The sequence below is a fragment of the Elephantulus edwardii genome, unplaced genomic scaffold (assembly GCF_000299155.1).
Source record: "Elephantulus edwardii isolate Elephantulus edwardi_28Jun2011 unplaced genomic scaffold, EleEdw1.0 scaffold00027, whole genome shotgun sequence".
Classification (NCBI taxonomy): domain Eukaryota; kingdom Metazoa; phylum Chordata; class Mammalia; order Macroscelidea; family Macroscelididae; genus Elephantulus; species Elephantulus edwardii.
In genome coordinates this window covers 19,422,395-19,450,159 of record NW_006399777.1, presented here as the reverse complement: position 1 = coordinate 19,450,159, position 27,765 = coordinate 19,422,395, and the positions used below count along the sequence as shown (strand labels likewise).

General features: G+C 42.4%; 1 protein-coding gene across 1 annotated transcript in view; it reads right to left on the bottom strand.

The window, feature by feature from the left end:
- The window catches only part of NEK10 (NIMA-related kinase 10), a 249,703-nt gene that overhangs the window by 138,911 nt on the left and 83,027 nt on the right, over positions 1–27,765 (bottom strand). Inside the window, exons 19-21 of the mRNA XM_006883425.1 lie at positions 24,198–24,243; positions 20,449–20,570; positions 20,189–20,291 (exon numbers count right to left, since the gene is read on the bottom strand). Of these exons, the coding sequence (XP_006883487.1) occupies positions 20,189–20,291; positions 20,449–20,570; positions 24,198–24,243 (271 nt within the window). The remainder of the gene's footprint in view (positions 1–20,188; positions 20,292–20,448; positions 20,571–24,197; positions 24,244–27,765) is intronic.

The window sequence follows — 27,765 nt, the reverse complement described above, 5'->3', positions numbered from 1 at the left end:
TGGTATGGTATGGTATGCTATGCTATGCTATGCTATGCTATGCTATGCTATGCTATGCTATGCTATGCTATGCTATAGTATGCTATAGTATGCTATGCTATGCTATGCTATGCTATGCTATGCTATGCTATGCTATGCTATGGAGTGACTAATATATATTACTATCACTGAAATCCATCACAGCTACTGGGGTTATAAATGAGGAAGTTACAGAAGCGAACTTGACCAAGGTCTCCCAGTGAGAAATTAACAGTCAGATGTTAACCCAGTTTGTGTAGCGCTAAGCCCCCAGATCCTTACTCGAATACAATAGAGTTAAGAACAAGAGCAACAATAAAGCAGGCCCAGGGGGTTCCACAGAGAAATTCAACCAAACACTTAAAGAATAAATAATACCAGTTCTACACAGATTCTAGCAGGGCATGCTCATTCTATAAGATCAACACTTACTCTGATTCCAAAGCCAGACAAAAAACTAACAACAATGAAGAACTACAGAACAATATCCTGAGGACAGCAGAAAGAAAAGCTCTCAAGAAAATAAAAGCAAAGCAAATCTAACCATACATATATTTTTTAAAAAAAAAAGATACTGTATAATGGCTAAGGAAGGTGCAGGTCAGAAATAAAAATCTGATGCTGAGAAAGACTGGAAAATCAACCAATGTAGTTGATCACATTAGAAGAAAAACAAAACAAAAACAGCACACCATTTCATTAAGATACAAAAGGTATTTGTAAAAATTTAACATCCTTTCCTTTCTGGAAATGAATAATAACTGGGAACACTCTTAACCTGATGAAAAGAAAGAAGCTATCAAAAATACTTTCAGCCAATGCCCTACTTAATTCTGAATGACAGAATGCTTTCCCTTTAAGAGAAAAGTCAGGTTCGCTCTCACAATTTCTAGTCAACCTTACATTGGAAGGTGGCCTACTGGCAAGAAGCTGAAACACTGAAGGCACGTGGTTCAAGGCCACCAGCTGCTCCATGGGAGAAGGATGAGCAATCTCCTGCCATGAGATTAACTGTCTCTGTAATCCCACTGGAGGGTCGGTCAGCTAGGGGTTGGTTCTGGCTCGATGGTACACAACAACAAGAACCATCTTTATGGCAGGCAGGTCTGGTGACCTAGTAAGTAAAAAGCCACACAACCAACCCCAAGGTGGTTGTCTTTGTTGTTCAGTGCTGTGGGGTCCACTATGACTCTTACAAACAATGACTATAAATATACCGAACCAATCTCATCCTCTCAACACTCCTGACCCCATTGCCACAGTCACAATGTCAATCCATCTCATCCAGGATCTTCCTCTTTTGCACTGATTTGCTATTCTTACAAGCGTGGTGTCCTCCAAGGACTGTCCATTTTTTACAACCTGCTCCAAGTATATGAGACAGAGTTTCACCATATTTGTCTCCAAGGAGCACCCTGGTTTTACTTCCTCTAAGATAGACCTATTTGTTCTCTTGGCAGTTCAAAACTCTTCTCCTGCACAACTCCGAGGCATTGATTCTTCTTATCTCATCCTTAATCATTGTCCGGCTTTCAAATGCAAAGCAAACAATTAAGAAGACTATTGCCTGGGGGAGCTCTGGTGGCCTAGTGGCAAGGAGCTGCAACTACAATCCCAGAGGTGCACGGTTCAAATCCCAAATCCACCAGATGCTCTGCCGGGAAAAGGAGGGACAATCTCCTCCTGTACCAGTCAGATCTGATTTGACGGTACACGCATAGAAAAATAATAAAATAAAAAAAAAAGAAGACTATTGCCTGATGCAGGTGCACCTTAGTCTTTAGACTCAGATCATTGCTCGTTAGCACTCTGGAGAAGCACTCACCATATTTCCCCAGTGCAATTCATCTTTTGATTTCTTAACTGCTTATGTGAAGGGTGTTGATTGTAGATCTGAGTAAGATCAAATTATCAACAACTTTAATTCTTTCTCCATCTATCAGGATGCTTGCTTCCTATTGGGCTGGTGGTAAGAATTTTTGTTTCCTTGGTGTTGAGATGCAATCCACAGTGAAGGCTGTAGTCTTTGACCTTCTGAAGCAAACACTTCAACCCCTCCTCACTTTCTCCAAGCAAGGTTGTGCCCTCCGCATAATGTAGACTCTTGATGAGTATTCTGATAGTGATGCCACATTCTTCTTCATAAAGTCCAGCCTCTTGAGTGATCTGTCCTGCGTATAGATTGAAAAGGTATGGACAAAGGATGCATCCGTGATGCACTCCTTTCTTGACTTTGAACTTTACAGTGTTCCCCTGTTCTGTGGGTAAGAGCTTCCTGGTCTAGGTATAGGTTTCACATGAACCCAAGTGTACTGAGATTCCCATTCTTCTCAATGCTAGCCATAATTTGTTGTGATCTACACATCAAATGCCTTTGCATAGCCCATAAAACATAAATAGATATATTTCTGATACTCCCTGCTTCCAGCCACGATCTGACATTAGCAATGATCCCCTTAGTGCTATGGCCTCTTCTAAACCCAGCTTGTACTTCTGTCAGTTTTCTGTAGATGTCTTGTTCTAGCTGGTTTGGGTTGGTGTTTTTTTTTTCTGTTTGTTTGTTTTTACAATCTTCAACAAGATTTTGCTTGCGTGTGACATTAATGATATTGTTCAATAATTTCTACATTTTTTAATTGCTTTTGGGGGGGAATAAAATAAATATTAATTTCTTCCAGTCAGTTGGCCCGATTTCTTGGTACAACCTGATAAGAGCATCTACAGCTGCATCTGTTTGTTTAAATATGTCATTTGACATTCCACCAATCCAGGGGCCTTTTTTTTTTTTTCAATGACTCCAGAAAACCTTGAACTTCTTTCCTTATTACATTTGGCCCTTGTTCACAAGCTACTTCCTAAAGTTTTAATGCACCAGCTGTTCCAAGGGGGGCGGGGGAATGGGCAAATTCCTGCCATACTATTTACAACCTTTGAAAACTCACTGGAGGGTCAGCTCTGAGACGAGTCCTATTTGATAGCACATGATTAAGAATCTTTACGAAAGTTGGCAGCTTCCATTTTCTCCTGCAGTGTGATTTGTAGGTGCCAACAGAGACCCTGAGGCTAGCCTTTAACCATGTTACCAAGACTCCTTATCTGTAAACGCATAACTTCAACATATACGTTCTATACAGCTTCCTCCTCTGAGCACATGTCACATACAAGCAAAACTCTGCCGAAGATCATTCAAAAGCAGCAGGAACCTATTTGTAACTGACAGGTGACTATTTCCACCTGCAAGGGTTTTAGTTCACTTGTTTTTTCTCCCACTCACTTATTCATTCGCTCTGCCAGCCGTTTATTCCACACACTCGGGTTGCTTGCTCTGTGAGGAGTTTGCACTGCTAATCCATAGGTGGCACCTCTCAGGCCTCTTACATGCTCAGCTGCTTAACAAGAGGTTGGAGGTTCAAGTGCACCCTGAGGCACTTAAAAAAAAAGCTGTTTTCAAAAACATCAGTCATTAAAATCCAAAAGAAGCAAAGCTCCCTGAGGACACAAGCAGAATCACAAGGAGTGGTAGTTGGCTCACTGATGACTGTCTCGGGTGGCCCAGTGGTAAGAAACTGTGCCGAAATCCCGAAGGCAGGCTGATCGAGTCCACCAGCTGCTAGGTGGGAGAAGAATAGCCAATCTCCTTCCATGCAATTTACTGTCTCTGAAAACCCACTGGAGGGTCGGCTATGGGTCAGTTCTCACTCAATGGCACACAACAACAACAACAACATGAGAGAGGGAAGCCTGGTGAACTAAGGGAGTCCAGGATCAAAACAGATCAGTCCAAGATGCCACCTGGTGTAATGGAATTGGGATTGAGTAGAAATGAGGAAAGGGATTTTCAACAGTACGCCCGCCGTGTGTTGGAAGACAAAGTACACATACAACTGCAGCCTAATCTATGCAGGCAATCTGTCCCATGATGCCAGAGTAAAGGGCAGGAGTGAGATGATAAGAAAGGGCACTGGGTTCCCTGTTGAGTATAAACTTTACCTTCTAAGTCACAAGGTTCTGCTTGAAGAATTTTAACTATGGAAAGGGCATAAGCGCATTTCTGGTGCAGCAATTCACAGCGTGCTCTGGATATTATAACTATAAGCTCTTCGTCTCCTCACTTCTATGACAATTAGAACATGATCTTTGTAACTTGCCCTCTCCCTCAAATGTTCTTTATCGCTCACTTTATTAATTGGTCACTGATTCTTTAAAATTCTGGGTCCCTGGAAGCTCTGGTGGCCTAGTGGCAAGGAGCTGCAACTACAATCCCAGAGGTGCACGGTTCGAATCCACCAGATGCTCTGCCGGGAAAGGAGGGACAATCTCCTCCTGTACCAGTCAGATCTGATTTGATGGTACACACACACAAAAAGAATAAAATTTAAAAAAAAAATTCCAGGTCCCAAATCTAATCTCTCCTCAGTATTCTTTTCTATTTTAATAAGAAAAATTGATGTCTTTCCCAGACAACTCTAAGAATCCTGGAGGTCAAAATACAGCTGACAAGTTCTCCCAATGCCATTGGCTACCTCCCTTCTCATCTTCTACCTCTAGAGACCCCAAGCTCACAACCACAGCCTCCCTGAGTGCTCTCGGTGGCCAGAACGCTGACCAACATCAACACGACCAACGCCATACAAGTCTGAAAGAGACCGTTCTGAAAGATTTCCTTTAATAACCACCCTTTCAAGAATATACTTTACCTACCCAGTCTTCCAGGCTGCTTCCTAGTTTTGAATTCGCTAGAGAAGTCTGGAATTCTGAGTTGAAGCAATAAGATAATGAGATGATGATCTTAAGAACAAGCCAATCCATATAATAAAGCCGAGAAAGAACTGAGATTGGGACTTCCCACCCCCAGGTCCCTGCCCTGAGAGAACTAAATGTCCTTCTGACTGGCACCATAGGTTGTGAGGCTTTCTGCAACTGATGCAAACCTTCAATGGATCCAATCTCCAGTGTTTCACCAGTACCCTTCCTTACTCGCCATTGGAATGATCCTTCCATCTCCCAAATCTTGTCATGCAACTTCCAGTCTGAAAATCTTAAGTCTCACTAAAGAACAGTGTCCAAACTCCTTACCTACAAGACTTCCTCCCATCCTGCCACTTTTAACAGCTGCATAGCCCCTGGGTACACTGTTCTCCTTGTCTTCCATCCTTTGCCTTTGATGGTCCTCCTGTTTACAATGTTTTTGCCTCTCCACCTTAACTGACTCCTCACCCTGAAAGCCCCCGAAACACAGATCATCACATCTTCTCCGGAGCTTGCAAGCTGTGATGAACTTCGTAATTGGTTACCCATATTCTCCCCAGGGGAAAAATAATGCATCCTCATCCTGTTAAATTAGACTAGCTTTGAGGAATGAAATCTGAGCAGAAGTAACAGATGACATTTTGGAAACGTGTTAGTTTGTTATGTTCTGTTTTTCTTGTCTCTGTGGAAGCAGGCATAGAGCAAGCTTCAGTCAGTCTTGGTCTCTGAGGACAGTCACTGACCTACGATGGGCATGAATTGTGAGCCAGACGGAAAGCTAGCTGGTTGGTTTGTTTTGTTTTGTATTACATATATTTTTATTTCTTGTGTCTAAAAATAATGCAGGTGAAAATAAATGCACTTTATTTCATGAGCTTAATTGAATGTTGTTGTTGTTGTTGTTGTTGTTGTTGTGGGCCATCAAGTCAGAACCAACTCACAGCTGACCCTCCAGCAGGTTTTCAGAGGCAGTAAATCCCATGGAAGGAGATTGCCCATCCTTTTCTGATGGAGAAGCTTGTGGATTTGAACCATGTTCCTCGGGATTGTAGTGCTGCTTCTTACTTCTAGATCACTAGGTGTCTCTTTCATTTGACTTCTTGTTGTTGTGTAAGAAAGCAAGTTTTAAGAAGGGAGTTGGGCACGCAGTTCAAGGCCACCAGTTGCTCTGCGGGAGAAGGACAGGCAATCTCCTCCCTGCGTTCTAGAAGTTCTCGTCTTCTAGCTTACTGACTTGGTTCCATCTCTTCCTTTAACGGGGAGGTCTGGTAGCCTATTGAAGAAGCTCTGGCAGCCTAATGGCAAGACGCTAGGCTGAGGGCCCAAAGAAGGAAATTGCAAGCTTTTCTATAAAGGGCCCGAGAGTAAATATTTTTATCTTTGTCATCTATTCTTTCTTTTTTTAAAAAAAAAAATTACTCATTTTAATGAACATTTACAGAGATTTTGGATTTCCATTCACTCATTGTTGCACTTTTCTCCTTGCCCCCCGCCCCCAGTTCACTCTTCTCTTTGAAAAGTAAAAGAAAAATGCCTTCATTGGTATACAATCCCCCCACCCCCACCCTAAGTACACTCCACTATGGAAACTTCATTCTGGACTCTTATGATAATCATAATACCTTCTAATATATCACTTTTAAACTGTTCTCTCCTTCATCCATTTCAATGCAGTATACAGAATTTATCCAGTTTTTCTCAGTCTTACCTCAACCCTATTCTTCCTTTTTCATTTACTCATTACCTTCAAGTGAGACTCAACCCTGAACTGACCCTCCTTTGGATGTTTGAAGGCTGTAAATCACATGGGAGGAGTCTGTCCAGACTCCCGAAGACCCCTAGGTGGATTCAATCTGCCTTTGATGTAACGGTACAACTCCCGACACAAAGGGCCAGCCACCAGCACTCCCTTCTTAAAAACTCAGCCCTTTTAAAATACGAAGTACTAGAGTTAGCTCACAAGACATGCCAAAGCTGATCATGCAATAAACAAACTCCTTGCAGGAACAAGTGGCAGGACCACAGTCTCGCGGGCGTGAGGGTCAAGTGGTATATAGCACAGTCCACAAAGACAACGTTCTGCCTGTTATTTTACTGTATAGTGAGGTCCAGTGGGAAAAAGAATGTCTATGAACTTTGTATGTAAACCAGTATAAAATAAAATTTAAGAAATTTTCTAAAAAAAAATATTAAAAGCTTGTGAACGCCTGAGAGTCAGTTCATGGTCTCTTGGCATCATCAGAAGCAAAAAAAGCATGAAGTAAATGATAAATCCTTGGAAATGAGTGGAAAGGACTAATGGGTCACACAAACCATAGCTTTCATGACCCTGAGATCAGAGGAGCTGGATGGTGCCTGGTTACTATCACTGTCCACTCTGAGAGCGATCAGCACAGGAGCCCTGAGACACGGTAAGAGGACAGTCAGGACAGAATTCAAAATCACTAGAAGAGCGAACACTCATTAGTCAGATGGAGACTGGACTCCCATCCCCAGGACCAAGGCCCTTAGACGTCCTTCAAGCTTGGAAGTGAAAATGAACCCAGGACTCAAATCTCAGCTGAGTGATAAATAAGGACTTTATGGTAAACAATAACATGGGGGGAAGTATGATCTCCTTAGAACAATCAACCTTCTGTTACAACAATGGCAGCAGCTGTCTAGGGATAGAAAAAGCTCAGAAAGCAGGAAGAGAATAGCCTAAAAGTATTATATTTTAGGTCATTATTTTTATCATAGGAGTATGCAATGAGGGTCGCAGAGTGGATCATATTTGGGGAGGGTTGGGGGAGGTGCAGGGGGGATTGTGTACCAATGAGTGAGTTTTTCTTTTGCTTTTCAAGGAGAGGAGCAAAGGGGGGGGAGGGGTTTGTGCGGGGAGAAGGGTGCAACAATGAATGAATGGAATTCCAAAATCTCTGTAGATGTTCACTGAAATGAAAAATAAACAAACTAAATTAATAAAAAAAAAAAAAAGAAAGAAGGCCAAAGGGAAAAGGTACACAACAGGAGGAACTGGGGAAAGTGCTGTTAAATAGTGAGGGTTGCAATCAATGTCCCAAAAGAAAAATGTATGGATTGTTAAATGGAAAACCAATTTGCTGCAGAAGATCAAAGACTGCAAGCTTCAGTATGGTTTACATCTCAACATCGAGAAAATGAAAGTCCTCACAGCTCAACCTCCTGCTGGAGGTCAGCTGTGAGTTGGTTCTGACTTGATGGCCCACAACAACAACAACAACAACAACAACATTCAATTAAGCTCATGAAATAAAGTGCATTTATTTTCACCTGCATTATTTTTAGACACAAGAAATAAAAATATATGTAATACAAAACAAAACAAACCAACCAGCTAGCTTTCCGTCTGGCTCACATGATGGACAGGGAAAAGACTGACATTGTCAAGTATTTATTTTATGTTGCTTGGATGCACTATCGGCCTCGTTGGTAACAGCAATCAAGAATTCAAAAGAAGTGTTCTATTGGGATATGTGCTGTCAAGGATCTCTCCAAAGTGTTTCAAGTCAAAAGAACATGGATGTCAATGTGAAGATTAAGGTATGCTTGATCCAAGCCATGGCATTTTTTTAATGCTTGTATGCTTCTGAACGTTGACAACTAATCAAATTGAATTTCATGAATGAAAGGATGACAGAGTATGTATAATACTCTTGAATTGTAGTCTTGGAAAACAGTACTGAATATCCCATGAACTGTCAAATGAATAAAGATATGAATGAATCTTGGAAGAAGCAACCAGTTTGCTCCTTAGAGGCAAGGAGGGGGGTCACTTTGCCTCACATATTTTGGGCATGTTGTCAGGGGAGGCCAATGCTTGGAAATATCCTAAAAAAGGTGGAGGTTCAGAGAAAGAGAGGAAGACCTTCAACAAGCTCTATTAACGCGGCGACTAACACGGCAAAGAGCTGGAGCACAGCCGAGATCACTCACGAGGCTGGTGCAGGAGAGAGCAGGGATGAGATCTGTTGTTCGTAGGCTCACTGATGAGTCCTAGTTGACTCCCACGCCTCTGACAACAACAACAAATAATACACTGAAGAAAAATAAGAGGGGAATTTTCGTTTGCCTAGCGCTCTTTTTTCCCCCTACTCACACTTGCAGTCCTCTCTGTAACATACATCTCAAACAGGATTTGCTAATTCTGTGCTAGGAGTAAATAAAACCCCTAGCACCAGCACAGGAAGCAGTAATGTGTGACAAGGCTGCCCCCGTGTGGTGACGCGACCCCACACACTGCAGCCGACTTTGATAAATTGCAGGTACATTTCAAAATCCCCAAACATGACAATCTCAACCTCTTTGTTGGTAGTCTAGTATAGGAACCACTTGTCCCATCCAGGGATGCTGAAATTATTTTACACTCACTGAAAAGAAGGGAAGTAAATAGAATGCTTTGCTGGAGAGAAACTACTTTTGTTAAGTGCCATCAAGTTAGAACGAATGGGTCTTCTGAGGCTGGAAATCACAGGGGAAGAGATTGCTCATCTTTCTCTTGCGGGACTGCTGGAGGATTTGAACCACAAGCCTTAGAGTGGCAGGGTTACTCTTTACCACTAGGCTAACAGAGCTCTCTATTAGACTAATGTAAGAGGGCCTCTGAGCTTTGCCACTGTTGTAAAACAGGACTGACATCGGGGTTGGGAAGAGACTGAGAAAGATGGGTTCAATAATGTATACTGCATTGAAACAGATGAGGGAGAAAACTGTTTAAAAGGGATATGTGATTAGGTATTTTTGTCATGACAGGAGTCTAGAGCGAAGGCTACATGGTGGAGTGGACCTGGGGGAGAGTTTGTAAAACAATGAAAGAATTTTTGTTTTACTTTTACAGGAGGGTAATGTACTAGGGAGGAGGCTTGGGAGGGGAGAAAAGTGCAACAATGAATGAATGGAAATCCAAAGGTTCTGTAAATTTTTACCGAAATTAATAATAACTTTTTTTTTTTTAAAGAATGGCTTGTTTGAAATGAGGGAAATATTGCCTTACTTAAGGTTAAACTATATTGAAAATGAGATTTTTTTTAAACTTAATAACACCAAAATGTTGAGGTTTCAACAAAATCAAAAGCCCAACCTACAAACCTTGAGACAAATCTTAATCACAGTGACCTTATCCTTTTAAGACAGAGGAGAATTGTCCCACAGGGTTTTCTGGACCATAATGGCAAGAAGCTGCACTACAATCCCAGAGGCATGTGTTTCGAGTCCACCAGCTGCTCCATGTAAGAAGAAAGGGCAATCTCCTCCCGTCCGCGTAACTGCCTCTGAAAACTCACCAGAGTCAGCTACGGGTTGGAGCCAACTCAACGGTACACACAAATCTTTAAGGAAGTAGATTTTGCCACATCTTTCTTCTGCGGAGCTGGTGGTGAGTTCTAACAATTGATCTTTAAGCCAAAAGCAAGTGCTTTAACTGTGGTGACACCAGGGTTGTGATATTGAGGCTATTAGACCAATATAAGTTGAATAACTACTAATATTCAGGTTTGGCAAGAAGGCAATGAAAGGAAGGATACAGGGGAAAAAAAAAGGTTTGCTTATTCTTGTAAAATAAAGGTATTTTCTCTCTTGAACACAGGCAGAAATTCGAATGCAAGCAGAAATATAGAGCTATTTTGTAGATAGTCGTTGTTGTTGCTGTTGTCATGTGCTGTCAAGTTGTTTGCAACTCATAGTGACCTATGTACAACAGCCCTAAACCCTGCTCTATCCTGAGCCAACCTTATTGTCCTTGACTCTTCCACCCCCATTACCCCAGTCACTGAATCAATCCATCTCATCAAGGGTCTTCCTCTCCTGTGCTATCCCTCCACCATCCCAAGCATAATGTCCCTCTCTAAGGACTGGTCTCTCCTTGCAAACATCCAAAGTATGTCAGATGAAGATTCAGAATCCTTGCCTCCAAGGAGCAGCCTGGTTTCGCTCTCTCTAGGATGAACCTGTTTATTCTCCTAGCAGTCCATGGTATATTTCATACTCTTCTCCAGCACTATAGCTCAAAGGTATCAATTCTCCTATCATCCCTAGCCATTGTTCAGTCCTCTGACATGTAGCAAGTAATTGCAAAGACTATGGCCTGGATCAGGTGCACCTTAGTCTCCAGACTGACATCGTTGCTCTTCAGTACTTTGGAGAGAGGTCTCTAGCAGCCGACTTTCCCAATGTACATCATCTTTTAATTTCCTAGCTGCTGGTGCCAAGAGTATTGATTGTGGAGCCAAGCAAACTAAAGCTGTCAACAATCTCAATCTCTTCACCATCCATCATGATGCTGCCAATCGGCCCAGGGGTGAGAATCTTTGTTTTCTTGATGTTGAGCTTCAGTCCATATTTCTACACTGAGAAAAGCCAACAAAGGTACTGGAGAGAGAGTGAAGAGCTGTAGCAAGGTGTAACCAGAGGAACCCCGGAGCTGGAGCCAGAGTTATAAGTTTTCCTTGCGGGGTGAATGAATGAAAAGCTGACTTACAGTTGCTCTGAGATAAAAGCCATAAGTAAAGGGTTTGCTTGCTGGATGATTTAAGGAAAAGCTGACTTATAACTGCTCCGATACACAGTTTGCAGGACAGTTGAAGAAACCAGAGGCTTCTTGCATTTGTGCTGTTGAACTGAACCTGGACTTTCACTAACTGAGTAATTGTGCTTTGGGGACTGCTGGATTAAAGCTGCATTTACATTGTGTGATATTTTTTGCATCCCCCACTCTTCAACTATTTCCCCACTAAAACCCACAATTGTAAGTAAAGTCTGTGAGCTTTGCAACAAACATCAGACCCAATGATTGGTAGAAATGGGTGCAGGAGCATGTGGGGTGGCATGTCTGACCATGCAGCTCTTTGTATGGTGTTATGTCTGTTATTGACGGTGAAAGCTCCCCTTTAGGAAGCGGGCAGAATTTAGACTCAGCCATCTCCATGTTATCACTGCTTCTTTTCTATAAATACACACACGGAGAAGCAAAAAGAACTCAAGAAACCCCAAACCAGGGCTGTTATGAACCCCAAGAAAAACAAAATGATCACTAAGAAAGCAAAGGTAAACGAAAGCAATGAACAGAGTTTATATTATGGAAATAAAGCGAACCCTGACCATTAAGTTCACCCCAAAGCATGCTGTAATTATACTGAAAAGACAGTAGGCGGAGAGGAAATAACAAACCAAAATGTCCCACTATCCCTTTGGAAAATGAGTTGCATCTAACACAGGTAAACAAACGGTAAACACAATCTATAGAAACACAGAAGTAAATATAGACAAAAATGCTTAAAATCAGTAAGTAGAAGTGATTGTTCGGAGGAAGAGTACTGCCGTCAGCAAAAGGCTGGGGCAGGAGGCTTGCTTTTCGTTACACTGTTTTGCTGTGTAAACGATTCTGATGTATAATATGGATTCATGAATATAAACATAAAAGTTAGAATAACATTTTTAAGCTGCTAATTCAGCCTAATTAAAGGTTAAGTTCAGTACAGGCAAGAATCAGCGTGTCGGCATTGAGGAAAGGGGATATTTAAAAGCAATCAGAGGACATTGGAGACTGTTGCTAATCTTAGTAAGGAAATAAAGTGCCGAGCTGGCTGTGACTCAGAAAATACCGCTTCAGCAACTGTCTCTAAAGGATTATTCAGGCCTTAGACAGATTTGACTGCATTTCCATGCATATATCGTTTGTTATAAATTCAAGCATACAGGAAATTCTTATTAACTTACACACTGAACCCCCTAGACGTAAATAGGAAAGGAATGGCAGCTCAATTAAACAGAGAGAACAAAAAGGCAATGGGAAACAAAATTAGACTTTCAAATGATAAAGCAAACATGTGTTCAGAACAAAGATTCACAATTACTCAGGCTTCATTTCTTACCAAGTGCACGGGCCTAGAATTATTTACAACTATGTTTATTCTATCCATAGAGTTTCTCTTCTGTTTGTTGTTGTTGCGTGCCATAGCTGACCCTCTGCAGGGTTTACAGAGGCAGTTTATCCCACATGAGGAGATCGCCCATCCTTATCCCGTGGAGCACCTGGTGGTCTCGAACCATGTGCCTTCAGGATTGCAGCATTGCTTCTTAGCACTAGGCCACCAGAGACCAATACAGAATCTTCTCCTTATAAAAACTGGAACAGTCACGCTGATGAGTGTCACTGAGGTGGGGGTATATGCGGATACTGGAATTGTTTCCCAGAGAAATTGCTATTGTTATTGTTGTTTTAGTGGGCCACCGAGTCGACTATGACTCTTAGCAACCCCGTGAACAATGGCTCTGAACCTTGCTCTGTCCTGAATCAACCTCACTATCGCTGACACATCTGACCCCACTGCCACAGTCACTGTATCGGTCCATCTCACCCAGGGTCTTCCTCTCCTGCACTGTCCCTCCACGCTTCTGAGCATGATGTCCTTCTCCAAGGATCGACCCTCCTGGCCAGAAGCCCAAAGTATGTGATACACAGCTTCAAAGTCCTTGCCTCCAAGAAGACTTAGTTCATCCTCTCCAAGACAGACTTACTGTTCTCTTGGTATGTCTAAGACTCTTCTCCAGCACCACAACTCAAAGATATGCATTCTTCCTCTGTCATCCTTAGTAATTGTCCAGCAATGATGTATAGCAAGGAACTGTGAAGACCATTAATTGTATATACAATAATATATGTATGAAATAGTGCCACTATTGTTGTAAAATGGGGCTGACATCGGGGTTGGGGGAGACTGAGAAATATGGGATCAATAATGTAGACTGCATTGAAACAGATGAGGGGAGAACTGTTTAAAAGGGATATATTATTAGGTATTATTGTCATGACAGGAGTCCAGAACGAAGGCTGCATAGTGGAGTGGACTTGGGGGGAGAGATTATATAACAATGAAAAATTTTTCTTCTACTTTTCAAAGAGAAGAGTGAACTGGGGGTGGGGGAGTGGTGGGCAGGGAGAAAAGTACAACAATGAATGAATGGAAATCCAAAGTCTCTGTGAACTTTCATTAAAATTAATAAAAAATTTTTTAAAACCCCAATATATGTATGAATATATTGAATATATGAATTCACAAGTAACCTAGGGTTTTAATTTTTTTTTATGATAGAAAGCTGCTGTGACAGTCACATGGAGATCACTCATTTAGGAACATGTCTCCCCACTTGGAGTTGGTGAATTACAGTCTACAAAAGCAAAAGAGAACTCAAGAATGAGGGACAGGACAAAGCTGGAGTGGGTGCATATGTCTGTGTACAAATATCTGAAACGAAAATATTATATTTACCTTGTGATTGAGAATTAGACAACTGTGGAGGGGGCGAAAAGGCAACCTTTTAATTTGCCAAACTGTACACACAATTATATCGACCCGCTAACAGAAGAAAACTGTTGATCTGCACCAAGAGCTAGGATTTTATCATCTCCTGTGATGTATGTTTCACAGAGCTAGAGGGAAATCTTTGATCAAAGACTACAGCTTTCAAAGCGGGTTACACCTCAACATTGGGGGGGGGGGGGTAACGACACCCCTTACCAGTGGACAAAGCCAATATCATGATTAATTGATAAAAGATTCAAGTACCAATTATTTCTTTTTATTTGGATCCATAATCAAAAATCATCTTAACAATAGTCAAGAGATCAAAGCCATGCCACTTTGGGAAAATCTGCAAAGACCTCTCTAAAATTCTCAAGAGCAGGGAGCTCTGGAGGCCTAGCGGCAAGAAGCTGCGCTGTAATCTCAGATGCACATGGTGTGAATCCACCAGACACTCTGCTGGAGAAGGAGAGGCAATCTCCTCCTATACCAGTTAGATTTGATTTGACGATACACACACACAAACAATAATAACAGAAATTAAAAAATTAAAAAAATTCTCAAGAGCATGGATGTCAGTTTAAAAACTAAGGTGCACCTGATCCAAGCCATGGCCTTTTCCATTACTTCCTATGCATCTGGAAGCTGGACAGTGAATGAAGAAGACTGAAGAAGAACCTATGAATTGTAGTATTGGCAGAGTATTGAATATACCATGGACTGCCAAGAGAACAAGCAGGTCTGTCCTGAAGGAAATGTACTCAGAGTGTTCCTCAGAGCCAAGGATGGCAAAGCTTTGTCTCACTTATATTGGGTATATTTTCAGGAGGCCCAGGTCCTTGGAGAGGGATATCATGCTGGGGAGGGTAGAGGGTCAATGAAAGAGAAGAGGCCTAACAAAATGGCTTAAGGGTGACTGAGATTATAAGGATGGGGCAGGAGAGGACAGGGTCCAGATTGGATGTTCATGGGGTTGCTATGAACATGCTGGTTGAGATGTAATTGACTCTATGGCACTTGACAGCAACAACAACCTGGTAAATACTTCAAAACAATGACCTCTTGTTATGGTCCTAAGAGCCTGGTAAAGGAGCCTATGGTTGTAGGAGCCGTGGTCCAAGTTTGTCGGAGGACTAGGTGGGAGAGATGTCATCACTAACAGGACTAAGGGCTTGATAACACTGGCCTAAACCAGGAGGCAAAACCTATACTTGGACCAAGAGGCAGTGATCAGAACAGAGCAGGGCAACACCGTATGGTTCAAAATTGGGAAGGGTGTACGCCAGGGATGTGTCCTGTCTCCATACCTTTTCAACCTGTATGCAGAGCAGATTATCCGAGAGGCTGGGCTCTATGAGGAGAAATGTGGGGTCAGAATTGGTGGAAGATCTATTAACAATCTGCGTTATGCAGATGACACAACCCTGCTCGCTGAAACTGAGGAGGACCTCATGCACTTGCTGCAGAAGGTCAAGGACTGCATCCTTCAGTATGGATTGAGGCTCAATGTCAAGAAGACAAAGATTCTCACCACTGGACCAATTAGCAGCATCAGGATCGATGGCAAAGAGATTGAGGTTGTTCACAGCTTCAGTTTGCTTGGCTCCATGGTCAATACTCTTGGCACCAGCAGCCAGGAAATCAAAAAACATTGCGATGGGAAAGTCTGCTGTTAGGGACCTCTCCAAAGTACTCAAGGGCAATGGTGTGTGTCTGGTACAGCCCATGTTCTTTGCAATCACTTGTTATGCATCAGAGAGTTGGACAATGACTAGGGAGGATAGAAGAATTGATGCCTTTGAGCCGTAGTGCTGGAGAAGAGTATTGAATGTACCATGGACTGCCAAGAAAACAAACAGGCAAGGATTCTGGGGCGTCATCTGACATACTTTGGACAGGTCCTTGGAGAGAGACATCATGCTTGGGAGGGTGGACGGACAGTGCAGGAGGGGAAGACCCTTTATGAGGTGGATTGATTCAGTGACTGGGGTAATCGGGATGGATGTGTCAGAGGCAGTGCGATTGGCACAGGATAGAGCAGGGTTTAGGGCTGTTGTACATAAGGTCGCTATGAGTCACAAGCGACTCGACGGCACATAACAACAACAACAACAAGAACAACAAGCAGCCTGGGGGCTGAAGGCTGAGGTACTGGCGAGCACATATTGGAAGCTGTCCTGACGGAGAGATTATAGCCTGCTGCCAACCTGAATTATAGCCTTTGACTTCTCTAATAAATAAGAACAACAACAAAAAAGTAAACACTCGAGAATTAACAATTTTAAAAAAAATTAATGATTTGGTTACAGGAGATGGTGGTGTTCCACAAGAGAAGAGAAAATCTGACAATCACTGCTTTGAGAACTTAAATTCTCAGGCACTCTGAGGATGTTTACTTTCAAAAGGGCAAAATATAGCACAATAGGGTAAGCACAGGAATGGCAAAATCTGGTGGCCTAGTGGCAAAAAGCTGCACTGCAATCCCAAAGGGACGCGGTTCGAGTCCACCAGCTGCTCCACGGAAGAAGGACGGGCCATCTCCTCCCGTGTGATTAGCGGCCTCTGAAAACCCACCAGAGGGTCAGCTATGGGTTAGTTCTGACTCTGGTGCACAACAACAACAACAACAGCAACAACTACTCTCCAACATGGTATCCACTAGCCTCACGTGGAGCTTTTAGTTAATTAAAGTGAAATAAAACTGAAAATTCAGTTCTGTGGTCACGGCGCATAGTTAGTGGTGAGAGTTTGAGACAGAACATATAAAGATCAATCCCCAAAACCCAAATTGAATGGATTGAGAAATTATGGCACATTCACATGATGAAACACTATGTAGCACATAGGAGCAATGATTTTGCAAATTGTTACCTGACTTGAGAGGGACTGGAGAGCATTATGCTGAGTGAACTAATTCAGTCCCACAAGGACAAATACTGTATAAGATCATTATTGTAGAGCAAGTACGAGTATCCAAGGGGGAGTAAGGAGGAGAGCAGAGGGGTTAAGACGGTGGGGCATTTTAAAACATAAGTTACTTGTAAATTCCAAGCATATATTGTTGTATATACAACACACAATTTGATGGGGGAAGGCAGAGGGTGGGTCAAAGAAATGGGAATGCACCCCTATGTTTACTGCAGCTTTGTTCACAATAGCAAGGAGTTGGAAACAACCTAAGTGCCCATCAACAAACGAATGGCTAGAGAAGCTGTGGTATATTCACACAAAGGAATACTATGCAGCATTAAAAAACAAGGAACTCATGAATTATGGTACAAAACGGGTGACCCTGGAGGACATTGTGCTGAGTGAAATATCTCAGTCACAAAAGGACAAATACTGCATAGTGCCAGTGTTGTAAAACAGGACTGACATTGAGTTTGGGGGGAAACTAGGAAAAGAGGGGATAAATAACGTACACTGCATTAAAACAGATGAGGGAGAGAACTGTTTAAAGGGGAGATATGATTGGGTACTGTCTGCATGACAAGAATCCAGAAGAGGGGACGCATAGTAAAGTGGAATGAGGGGAGGGGGATTGTATAACAATGAAGGAATTATTTTTTCTCTTCAAAAAGAAAAGCAAACTAGTGGGGAAGGGTGGGCAGGAAGGCAAATGTCCAACAACAAATGAATGGAAATTCAAGTTCTCTATAACGTTGCATTAAAATCTCAATTTAAAAAAAAGAACACTGGAGTTCTGGGGGCCTAGTGGCAAGAAGGTGCACTGCAATCCCAGAGGTGCACGGTTCAAACCCACCAGATGCTCTGCTGGAGAAGGAGGAACATACACACACACACACAAAAAAAAAAAAATTTAAAAAATTAAAAAAAGAACACTGACAAAAAGAAAAAATCAAAAGACAAATTGTTTTGAAGACAGCTGCTGTCAGAGACCTCTCCAAATTGCTGAAGAGCAACAATGTCTGGGAGACTAAGATACGCCTGATTCACGCCATGGTCTTCGCAAGTACCAACGAGAGGTTGGCAATGACCAAAGATGACAGAAGAAGAATAGACGCCTTTGAGTTATGGTGCTCGAGAAGATTACTAAATATACTGGAGAAGAGTACTGAATACACTGTGGACGGCAAACAAACAGGTTCATCCTGGAGAGAGGGTGAAACTAGGCTGCTCTTTGGAGGCAAGGATTTTGCAGCTTCATCTCACATCTTTTGGGCATGTGGCTAGGAGAGACCAGTCCCTGGAGAAGGATATCATTCTTGGAAGGGTGGAGGGACAGCGGCAAGAGAGCAAGACCCACGGATGAAATAGACTGACACAGCAACTGGCTAATGGGGGCAAGTTGATTAGAGACAGTGAGACTTGGCTCAGTATAGAGCAGAGATCGGAGCTATTGTGCATAGGGCAGCTGTGAGCCACAGGCAACTTGATGGCACATAATAAAATGCATTCAAAAGTTAAAAATAGGAATATGATATATATTCTGGAAAAATAACAACACTGACATGAATTGACATAATCATACTTAAATTTAGACAAATACATATTATTACATTTACAAACAGGAAAGAATAGGTTTACCAAGTGGAAACAAAGTTATTTAATGGTTACAAGGCATTGCCAGGGATGAGAAGGATATTCATTAGACAGTAACCGCGGTGTCAGTGGGGGTTAGTTGCTAAAACGTTTGCTTCCCGAGACCATTGTCCTTATTTTATCTAGCTGCTTCAAGTCTGCCTGTCTTGCAAATGCGTTTGACTACCTACATCATTAACAGCTGCTTCAATCAACTCTTCCCTCATAACTTGAGCAGATTCAGTGTCAGGAAAGGTGAAATCTCATCACCAGAAGAAGCAGAGAATGTGGCATGCATCCTTCAGGGCCAGAGATTCTTGCACGAGGGATTGTATCTTGAGACAGAAAGTGAGAACTTCTTTGGACTGAGGAATTGTGTATTGTTGTTATTCTGAATTATAGTTTATTAACTTCCCTAATAAACCCCGTGACAGTGAATATGATTGTGTCAACTCTCTGTGTGGTCACTACTGTGGATTTCAAGCCCGATAAGTGGGTACAGGAGAGTGAGAATATGTGTGTAACCTTCTAGGAATTAATATTGAGTGGTGAATGCTGTTAATCAAATTCCTCTTTGTGGAGTCAGTAGAGGTCGGGTCCGACAGTCTCCACATGCTTTTACTTGAATTACAATAACCCATTGCTACTGATCCAGTAGACTCTATCCAACAAGGTTTTGAAGCTACAAACATTTCTAGGAACAGAATTTCCTCCTTTGTGAGTGGCTAGTAGGGCTTCCTTCCGGAGTAAGGAAAGTTTTCTGAAGTTATGTGGTTATGGTCACCCAATCCTGTAAATATATTTATTGCCACTAAATTGTTTACTTTAAAATTGCTGTAATAGTGAATTTATTGTTAGGTGTATTACAGCACAATAAAAAAAGAATACAAAAGATAACGGAAAATATCTTGAAAAGGTATTATCAAACTTACAAAAAAAAAAAAAGCAGAACCAAGAACAATGTAGATCATATGGTATCACTTGCATACAAAAGAGGCAAATTACCTCTAATTAATATATAATGTTTTCTTGTTTAGATGAGAACTACTGTGGAAACTGATACAAGTTCATGAAAACATGAATGACTTCTAAGAAAACAGTGATATGAGAAGAAAAGATCATGAGGGAGATTTGACACTGTATGTCCCTTTGCACAATCCAACATCTGAATGATGCTTCCAAAAAAGTAATAAAAACTTCAAAAGAAAAAAAAAGAAATGGGAAAGGTCTGGTGTGAGAAACAATGTATATGAATTTTTTTTAAGTAAACCAATATAAGATAAAAATTTTACTTAAATGGAAAACAGTATTTATCATAGAAGCCTGTCTGTGACTCCTGATAGCTACCAAAGTTGAGGCAGGGCTCTGTAGCTCAGAGGTACATGCGTGAAACAAAGCACCTGAACAAGTCAATAAAGGTTAATGATATAATAAATAATACGTGTCTGGGGTGAGGGAAGAGCAATTCCACTTGGGTGAATAGTGCCTCTGGCCGGCACTGCCCTAGAAGAATGTTCGGAAAAGCGCAGGTTGAAAACGTACAGCTTTTGGCTGGTACTCACTCACGGTCACTCTGTCCTTGTCCCCCAGCATGATGTTGTTTGGTGTCAGATCTCTGTGGACAATCCTCTTCTCCTTGTGCAGGTACCGAAGAGCCAAGCACAGCTGCAAACAGCAAGAAAACGACAGGTTTTCCTTGCCCCTCAGGATGTGTATCACCAGTGGTGACTGCAATACATTTCTCTTTCTATGGGATTCTGTGGGATCAGCCGGGACTTGGACTATATCTTCTACAGGAAAATGTGCTGAAGAAGGTGCATACCTGTATAAAGATTTTCCACAGCCTTTCTTCAGTGAAATGCTGCTGCTTTTCCCTCAAAGAGCTAAAATGCTCTCCCAGAGGGGCGCCTTCTATGAGCTCCATGACTATATATAATCTGTCATCTAAACAAACGACACAGAAAGGTAACAGGAATTTAAACTTTAAGGCACTGAGACCAGCACCGGATGCTCTGCAGCCAATTTGGACTCCCAGACACCCTATGAGCAACCAGACCACATGGGTGCCCTGGAGAACTGTCAACGTCTGGTTTTGTGAAACCTTTTTCTGGGGCATTGTAGCGTCGACTCGAAGCTCCAACCTCTCAGTCAGTGCATTGATTGTTCACACCACCTGGGGACTTCTGAACTCAATACAGGACATCTTATCAAACTTAACAGTTTAGAGCCAAACTTCCCAATGGGTTTCGACAGTACAACATTCAAGAGGTGTGCTGAGATGTAGACCAACTCATCTCTGGAGGAAGCGTGACCACTCAAGTCCAGGGGCACAATCTTGTGGCTAGGAGCCACCCCCAATGTATACATTTTCTGACAAATATTATCTTTTCCCACAAACCCCAGGATATGGAATGGCTGGGAGGAGCCAAAAGGAATAAACAAAGTGATGGAGAATTTCCTGGAGAGTATGTGGGACCTAGCTTTCCTCTCCAGCATTTAGCATGTACCCTTCCATCAGACCGGAGGTCGAGCAAATTGCATTTTCAGCTGCACTGCTCGGGGCTCTCAGAGAATGCCTTTCAGAGCCACAACCAGGTCCACAGGACCAAGCAGGACAAATGCTCAGCTGCACCCCTGAAAAGGGAGAAAGCTACATTCCCGATTTTTACCTTATGGTCACTGGGAACCCCACAAGTGACTATGTTGGCTACTTTGTCTTGGATGCCAAAAGATAAATGTGTAAATTTTACTTCCTCTTCCAAGTTTAATATGAAACTAACTGCAATAGTATACATCTATCTTTTGTGACTTTTAAATGTATATAAAATAATATGCATATTTACACGGGCGATATTTACCAAAGCAGAATCACACCATTCACGATCTATTACTTTAACTTGTTTCGTTTAACAGGCTCATACATTTCACTGTATATACAGATTCAAACTTTTTCTGTGTTTGACGCATAATAAGGCATAATATTGTATCTTATATAATCATTCTGATGAGAGACATTTCTGTGATTCGAACTTCTAATATTTCCAAGCTATTTACTGTAGGTGCTTTATTTGGGATTTGCTTCCATTTTCTTCACCTTTTAATCCCCTTGACCACAGTTTTCTCGTCCTCTTTACACTATAGGAAGGACTGGTGGCCTAGCAGTCAGAAGTCGTGCTGCGAACCCAAAGGCAGGCAGGCGACTCCTTGGAAGAAAGATGAGCAGTCTCGTACAGTGCAGTTTACAGCCCCCCAAAACCCACTAGCAGGTCAATCATGAGTTGGTTCTGACTTGACAGGCTATAGAAACAACCACAAAATTTTATTCCATATTACACATTTTTAAATCACTTCAAATTCCTTTGAGACAATACCAGGTAGTTAACACATTATGAAATGTGTTCTCATTTGTATCATGTTGTATATCATTTCAGCCCACTTTAGAAGCCAATCTTGGTATCTCTCTGACGGGATATGCATTAAGCTAAGGGTTGCTTTTGTTGTTGTTGTTGTTGTTGTTGTTGTGTTCCATCGAGTCAGAACCAACCCAAAGCTGACCCTCTGGAGGGTTTTCAACAGCAGTAAACCACATGGGAGGAGACTGCCCATCCTTCTCCCATTGAGCAGCTGGTGGATTCGAACTGCATGCCTTCAGGATTGCAGCGCAGCTTCTTAGCACTAAGCCACCAGAGAAAGTAAGAGTAATTATGCTCAGATTGCGAACAAAGGCCCAAACAGCCCGGATTTCACAGTAGAGACATTTATCACTGACTTCGTCTAACCAGCACAGAGCGAGAAGGTGGGTAAAATCATAACAAAGACCAAAACATACAGCATGTTTTCTCTACTAAGAATCAAAACTCCCTCATTACCGTCATTTCAGAATCAACTCAGAGCCAGGCCTCCAGCATGTTTTCAAAGGCTGTACATTACATCGGAGGAGGCTGCCCATTTTTCTCCAGAGGAGCAGCTGGAGGATGTGAACCACTGCCTTATTCACTAGGCCACCAGAGCTCCCTAACACGAACCTTGACAAAGGGCAGGAGTGATAGTGGTCACCTGGTTCTGATTCAGGGAGGCAGCAGGGTCTGAGGAAACCTCAGTCACTGGCTTGTACTTCTTTAGACATTTTTCCCCACACAGAGTTCTAGTTTAAACTTTCATGTGATCTAGATCACTAAGTCTTATCAATACTTGTTATTTCTGCAGTATGTTCTATGCTTTTAATAGAAGTGACTGGCTTGGGGAGTTATCCTGCATACACTGTTGCCACCTGGTGGCAGTAATAAGAATTCCAGGTTAAAAAAATCCTCCCAAGACTTGACTTTGCAGCAGTTGAAGGCACCCAAGGGCAGCACCGTGTCTATAAATTAGAAACCACTTCACAGGGCTCTTGAGGCCGTAACTTGTCAGAAACAGACAGCCAAGTCTGTTCTCCTTGGCACCTCTGAGTGGGTTCGAACAGATAACCTTTTGTCTAGTAGTTAAGTGCTGAACCATCTGCGTCACCCAGATAGGTTCTCAAAACTCAAAATTTGTTTGCGGTACCTTCACACGATGCAATAGTACTCAGCACTCAGGAGCAACGATTTCGAAAATTGCTACATAACTTGGGAGAGAAGGGAAGGCATTAGGGTGAATGAATTTACTTGGTCTCATAAGGACAAATGCTGCATGAGACTACTATTCTAAAATAGAAGAATAACTAATAGAATGTGTATTGAGTCAAAGGGCGGAAGGGGTGAGGATGGGCAGGGCGGAATCACAGGGCCACACAATTTGGAGGGTATTGTGGGGGTAGGAAGAAGTGGGAAAGACCCCGTGGGGATCTGCAAAGACAGGGTAGTGGTGGGCATAGTTCAATGGTGACTGATTTTTATAAAACATAAAAAATGAGAATGATTGTGCAAAACACAGTGTGCATGAAGGATAATGTGAAACACAATGTTTACAAACTACGTATGCAAACCAATGCAAATTAAAAAAAAATGTTTAAACCCCCCCCACCCCAACAACCTCAAGTTTCTTTTGGGTTTTGAAAATGTCACCTGATTAAATAATTTCATCTTAAAATTTAAAAATGAAAGAACTCGTGGTTATTTTATTTTCTTTTGTCTTGATCCTATCGGGTGGGTGTGGTTTTTTACATTGAAAATAGCAATAATAACTATTTGGGGGTTTTATATAGCCCCTTTCAAAGTCAGTCCTTATCTTTCTTTTATGAGAGTTCAGATCATTAATGTTACCATTGTTCCACAATGATGTACAAATATCAACTGCTGTTAACAAAACAGTGAAAAAGTAATTTCTTGAATTTATTTTGTGAATGTGGCAGCTTATTTTGTGACTCTGGTAAGGAGTTGTGACGCCAACCGGAAAGTACGGGGTTCAAATCCACGAGCTGCTCCTTGGTAGAAAGATAAGCAAGCTTCTTCCATGCAATTTAGACTAACAGTCTGCTGAAAAAACTCGGCTGTGTTGCCACTTCCACAACCCATAACAACAACAATATAAAACTCTGTTAAAGCCAGATTATTTTCTATCATTAGATAAATTATGAAAATTCATACTCACTTTCCAGAAATGTTTTGTAATAGCGTACAATATTTGGGTGGTAAAGCTACAAGAAAAACAAAGAACAAACATTATATCATTTCAAATCGCTAAAACTTGTTTGCAGAGGCTATTTACTTGAACTTCAAGTGTGAAAATAAGTAAGCAAAACTTTACTGATGAACATTTTAAGAGATCATCAAACTGACACATTTCAGGATGTTATTTTTCTACTTGTTACTCACAAAATGAATTTGGGGATGTCTATTGATACAGTAACTTGGGGCGATGGGGGCTGGTGTGTCAGAATTAGTGAGACTGGCTCAGGACAGGGAAGGGTTCAGAGCTGCTGCACATAGGGTCGCTGTACATCACAGGTGACTCAGTGGCACATAACAACAATAACATACTATGACAGGTTTGGAAGCAGGAGTGGCACCCACTTCCTAAACAACATGCCTCCGGAAATTCTATGAACTTTGATAAATGTCGATAGTTGTAGAGGGGCTTCAGGCCTTTTGTTTCTAGGGTCGCTATGAGTCGAGCTCCACTTAAAGGCCAACAACAACAACATCTCCTAAATAGTCTGACCAAGCAAAATTAAAATCTGTTATGCTTTATCAACTGATTTTACTAAAATAGGGAAAAATGGAATTAAAAAACCAGAAGAAGCTTTAAGAATTCGTTTAGCACAAACTCTAATGAGGTGGATTGACACGGTGACTTCAGCAATGGCAGCTAGTGTGTCAGAGATAATAAGGATGACACAGGATGGGGCAGGGTCCAGGTTAGCTGTTTATAGGGTCACTATGAGTTGTACTCGACGGCACCTAACCACAATCCCTAAACCACAGGGAGCTCTAGTAGCCTAGTGGTTAGAAGATTGCACTGCAATCCCTAAGGCCCCTGGTTCGAATCCACCAGCTGCTCTGCCAAAGAAGGATGAGAAATCTCCTCCCACGTGATTTATCGCCTCTGAAAACTTGCTGGAGGGTCATCTATGAGTCTTTTCTGACTCAATGGCACACAACAACAATGCCCACACCACTCACAGACTGCATAAAGAAGAAAACAGAGATAATGCAATTGACACTCAATATGTACATCGTCGTCTCATTGTTTTTCACCCTCCTCACTACCAAATACTAATACATATTAATATATACGAAAAGTACTACCAGTCAGAAATAAGGAGTTGCATTGCATTGGGAAAATCTACAGTTAGGGACCTCTCCAAATTATTGAGGAGCAATGATGTCAGTTTGAGGACGAAGGTGCATCTGATTCAGGCCATAGTCTTTCCGATCACTTGCTATGCATCTGAGGGCTGGACAATGAATAAGGATGACAGAAAGAAAATTGATGCCTCTGAGCTGTGGTGTTGGAGAAGAGCACTGAACATCTCATGGACGGTCAGGCGAACAAACAGACGTATCTTAGAGAGGGTGCAACTGCAGTGCTCTTTGGAGGCGAGAATGATGAGGCTTTATCTCTCATACTTTGGACATGTTGCTTGGAGATGCTATTCCTTGGAGAAGGACATGATGCTAAGAAGGGTAGAGGAAAGGAAGACCCTCAGCCGGGTGGGTTGACACAGTGACTACTGCAATGGGAAGTGTCAGGATGGTGCAGAACAGAACAGGGTACAGACTTGCTGTTCATAGGGTCTCCATGAATCGTACTCAACTCAAAGGCACCTAACAACAACAAGACTCAAACTTCCTGTGATCTTCCAAATTTTTAGCATGGAACAGAAATAACCTGAGAGTTCATTTATTTCAATTGGCAGCATCAGGATGGATGGTGAAGAGATTGAGATTGTCCACAGCTTTAGTTTGCTTGGCTCCACAGTCAACATTCTTGGCACCAGCAGCCAGGAAATGAAAAGATGTATTGCAATGAGAATGTCTGCTGTTGGGGACCTCTCCAAAGTACCGAAGAGCAATGGAGACACTCTAGAGGCTAAAGTGTACCTGATACATGCCCTGGTCTTTGCAACCACTTGTTATGCATGAGAGAGTTGGACAATGACTGGGGAGGATAGAAGGAGAATTGATGCTTTTGAGCTGTGGTGCTGGAAAAGAGTATTGAACATACCATGGACTGCTAGGAAAACAAACAGATTCATCCTAGAGAGGGTTAAACCAGCTGCTCCTTGGAGGCAAGGATTCTGGGGCTTCGTCTGACATACTTTGGACATGTTGCAAGGAGGGACTGGTCCTTGGAGAGGGACATCATGCTTGGGAGGGTGGAGGGACAGCACAGGGGAGGAAGACTCTGGGTGAGATGGCTAGATTCAGTGACTGGGGTAATGGGGGTAGGTGTGTCAGAGACAATAAGGTTGGCTCAGAATAGAGCAGAGTTCAGAGCTATTGTACAGAGGGTCGCTACGAGTCGCAGGTAACTCGACAGCACATAATAGCAACAACATTCTTATTCTTTTTTGTTGGTTTATTCCTCTACTGAGATAGCAAAATTTGGAATTACCTCAAAATCCAAGTGGATGCTTTTTAGGAGGCCTCAGCCCTGCTCTGAAACTTTTTTCCCCTCACGAAATGTGCAGACACGAGGCATTTATGTCACTCGTCGATCAGCAAGAAGCCAGAGGACTTGAGCAGAGTGGGAGCAAGGCAAACAGCCAGAGCTATGTTCTGGTTCAAGCTCATTGGTTAAGACAAAATCCGGAGGTGAATCCAAACAGAGATACTGAACTGGCTTGGGTCAAAGTCCTGTCTAAGCTCTGGGCTTAAAGGAAACAGCAGGCTGTGAAGGCTGGATTGTCCTCTCGGGGTTCCTGTTGTTCGGCGCCACGCAGTCGGCCCTGCCTCCCAGGGACCCCACACATGGATCCTGCTCGGTCCGCAGGGGGTCACCTTTAAGTCCACCTTTGCAATCACTGTGGCTATCCATCTCATTAAAGGTCTCACTCTCTCTCGGACCCTCCACTTTTCCAAGTATGGTGTCTTTTCTCCAAGGACCAGCCCATCCTGTCAACATGCCCAAAGCAGAAGCAAATGCTTCTCTCTTTAATCCCATCTAAGGGCAACCACAATTACTTCACATTGATTTGCTGTGCTTCAGAGAGCTGAACAGTAACTAAGGATGACAGAAGAAGAATCAATGCCTTCAAGTTGTGATGCTGGAAAAAAGCCCTGAACATACATACCATAGACTGCCAAGAAAACAAATAAGTCTGTGTTAGAGAGGGTGAACCCAAGTCTCTCCTCGGAGGCTACGATTTTGAAGCTCTGTCTCAGTTCCTTTGGGCATGTGGACAGGAAAGACTCCTTGGAGAAGGGCATTATGCTCGGAAGAGCAAATGGACAGCGCAGGAGAGGGAGACCCCAGATGAGACGGATTGATACAGTGACTGGGGCAATGGAGGTACGATGTGTCGGAATTAGTGAGACTGGCTCAGGACAAGGGAGGCTTCAGAGCTGCTGTTCACAGGGTTGCTATGAGCCACAGGCGACTTGATGGTACATTACAACAACAGTGGGCAACCATAGGTAACTCTCGTGACCTAGTGGCAAGAAGCTGCACTGCCATCCAGAAGGCACGCAGTTCAAACGCACCAGCTAATTCATCC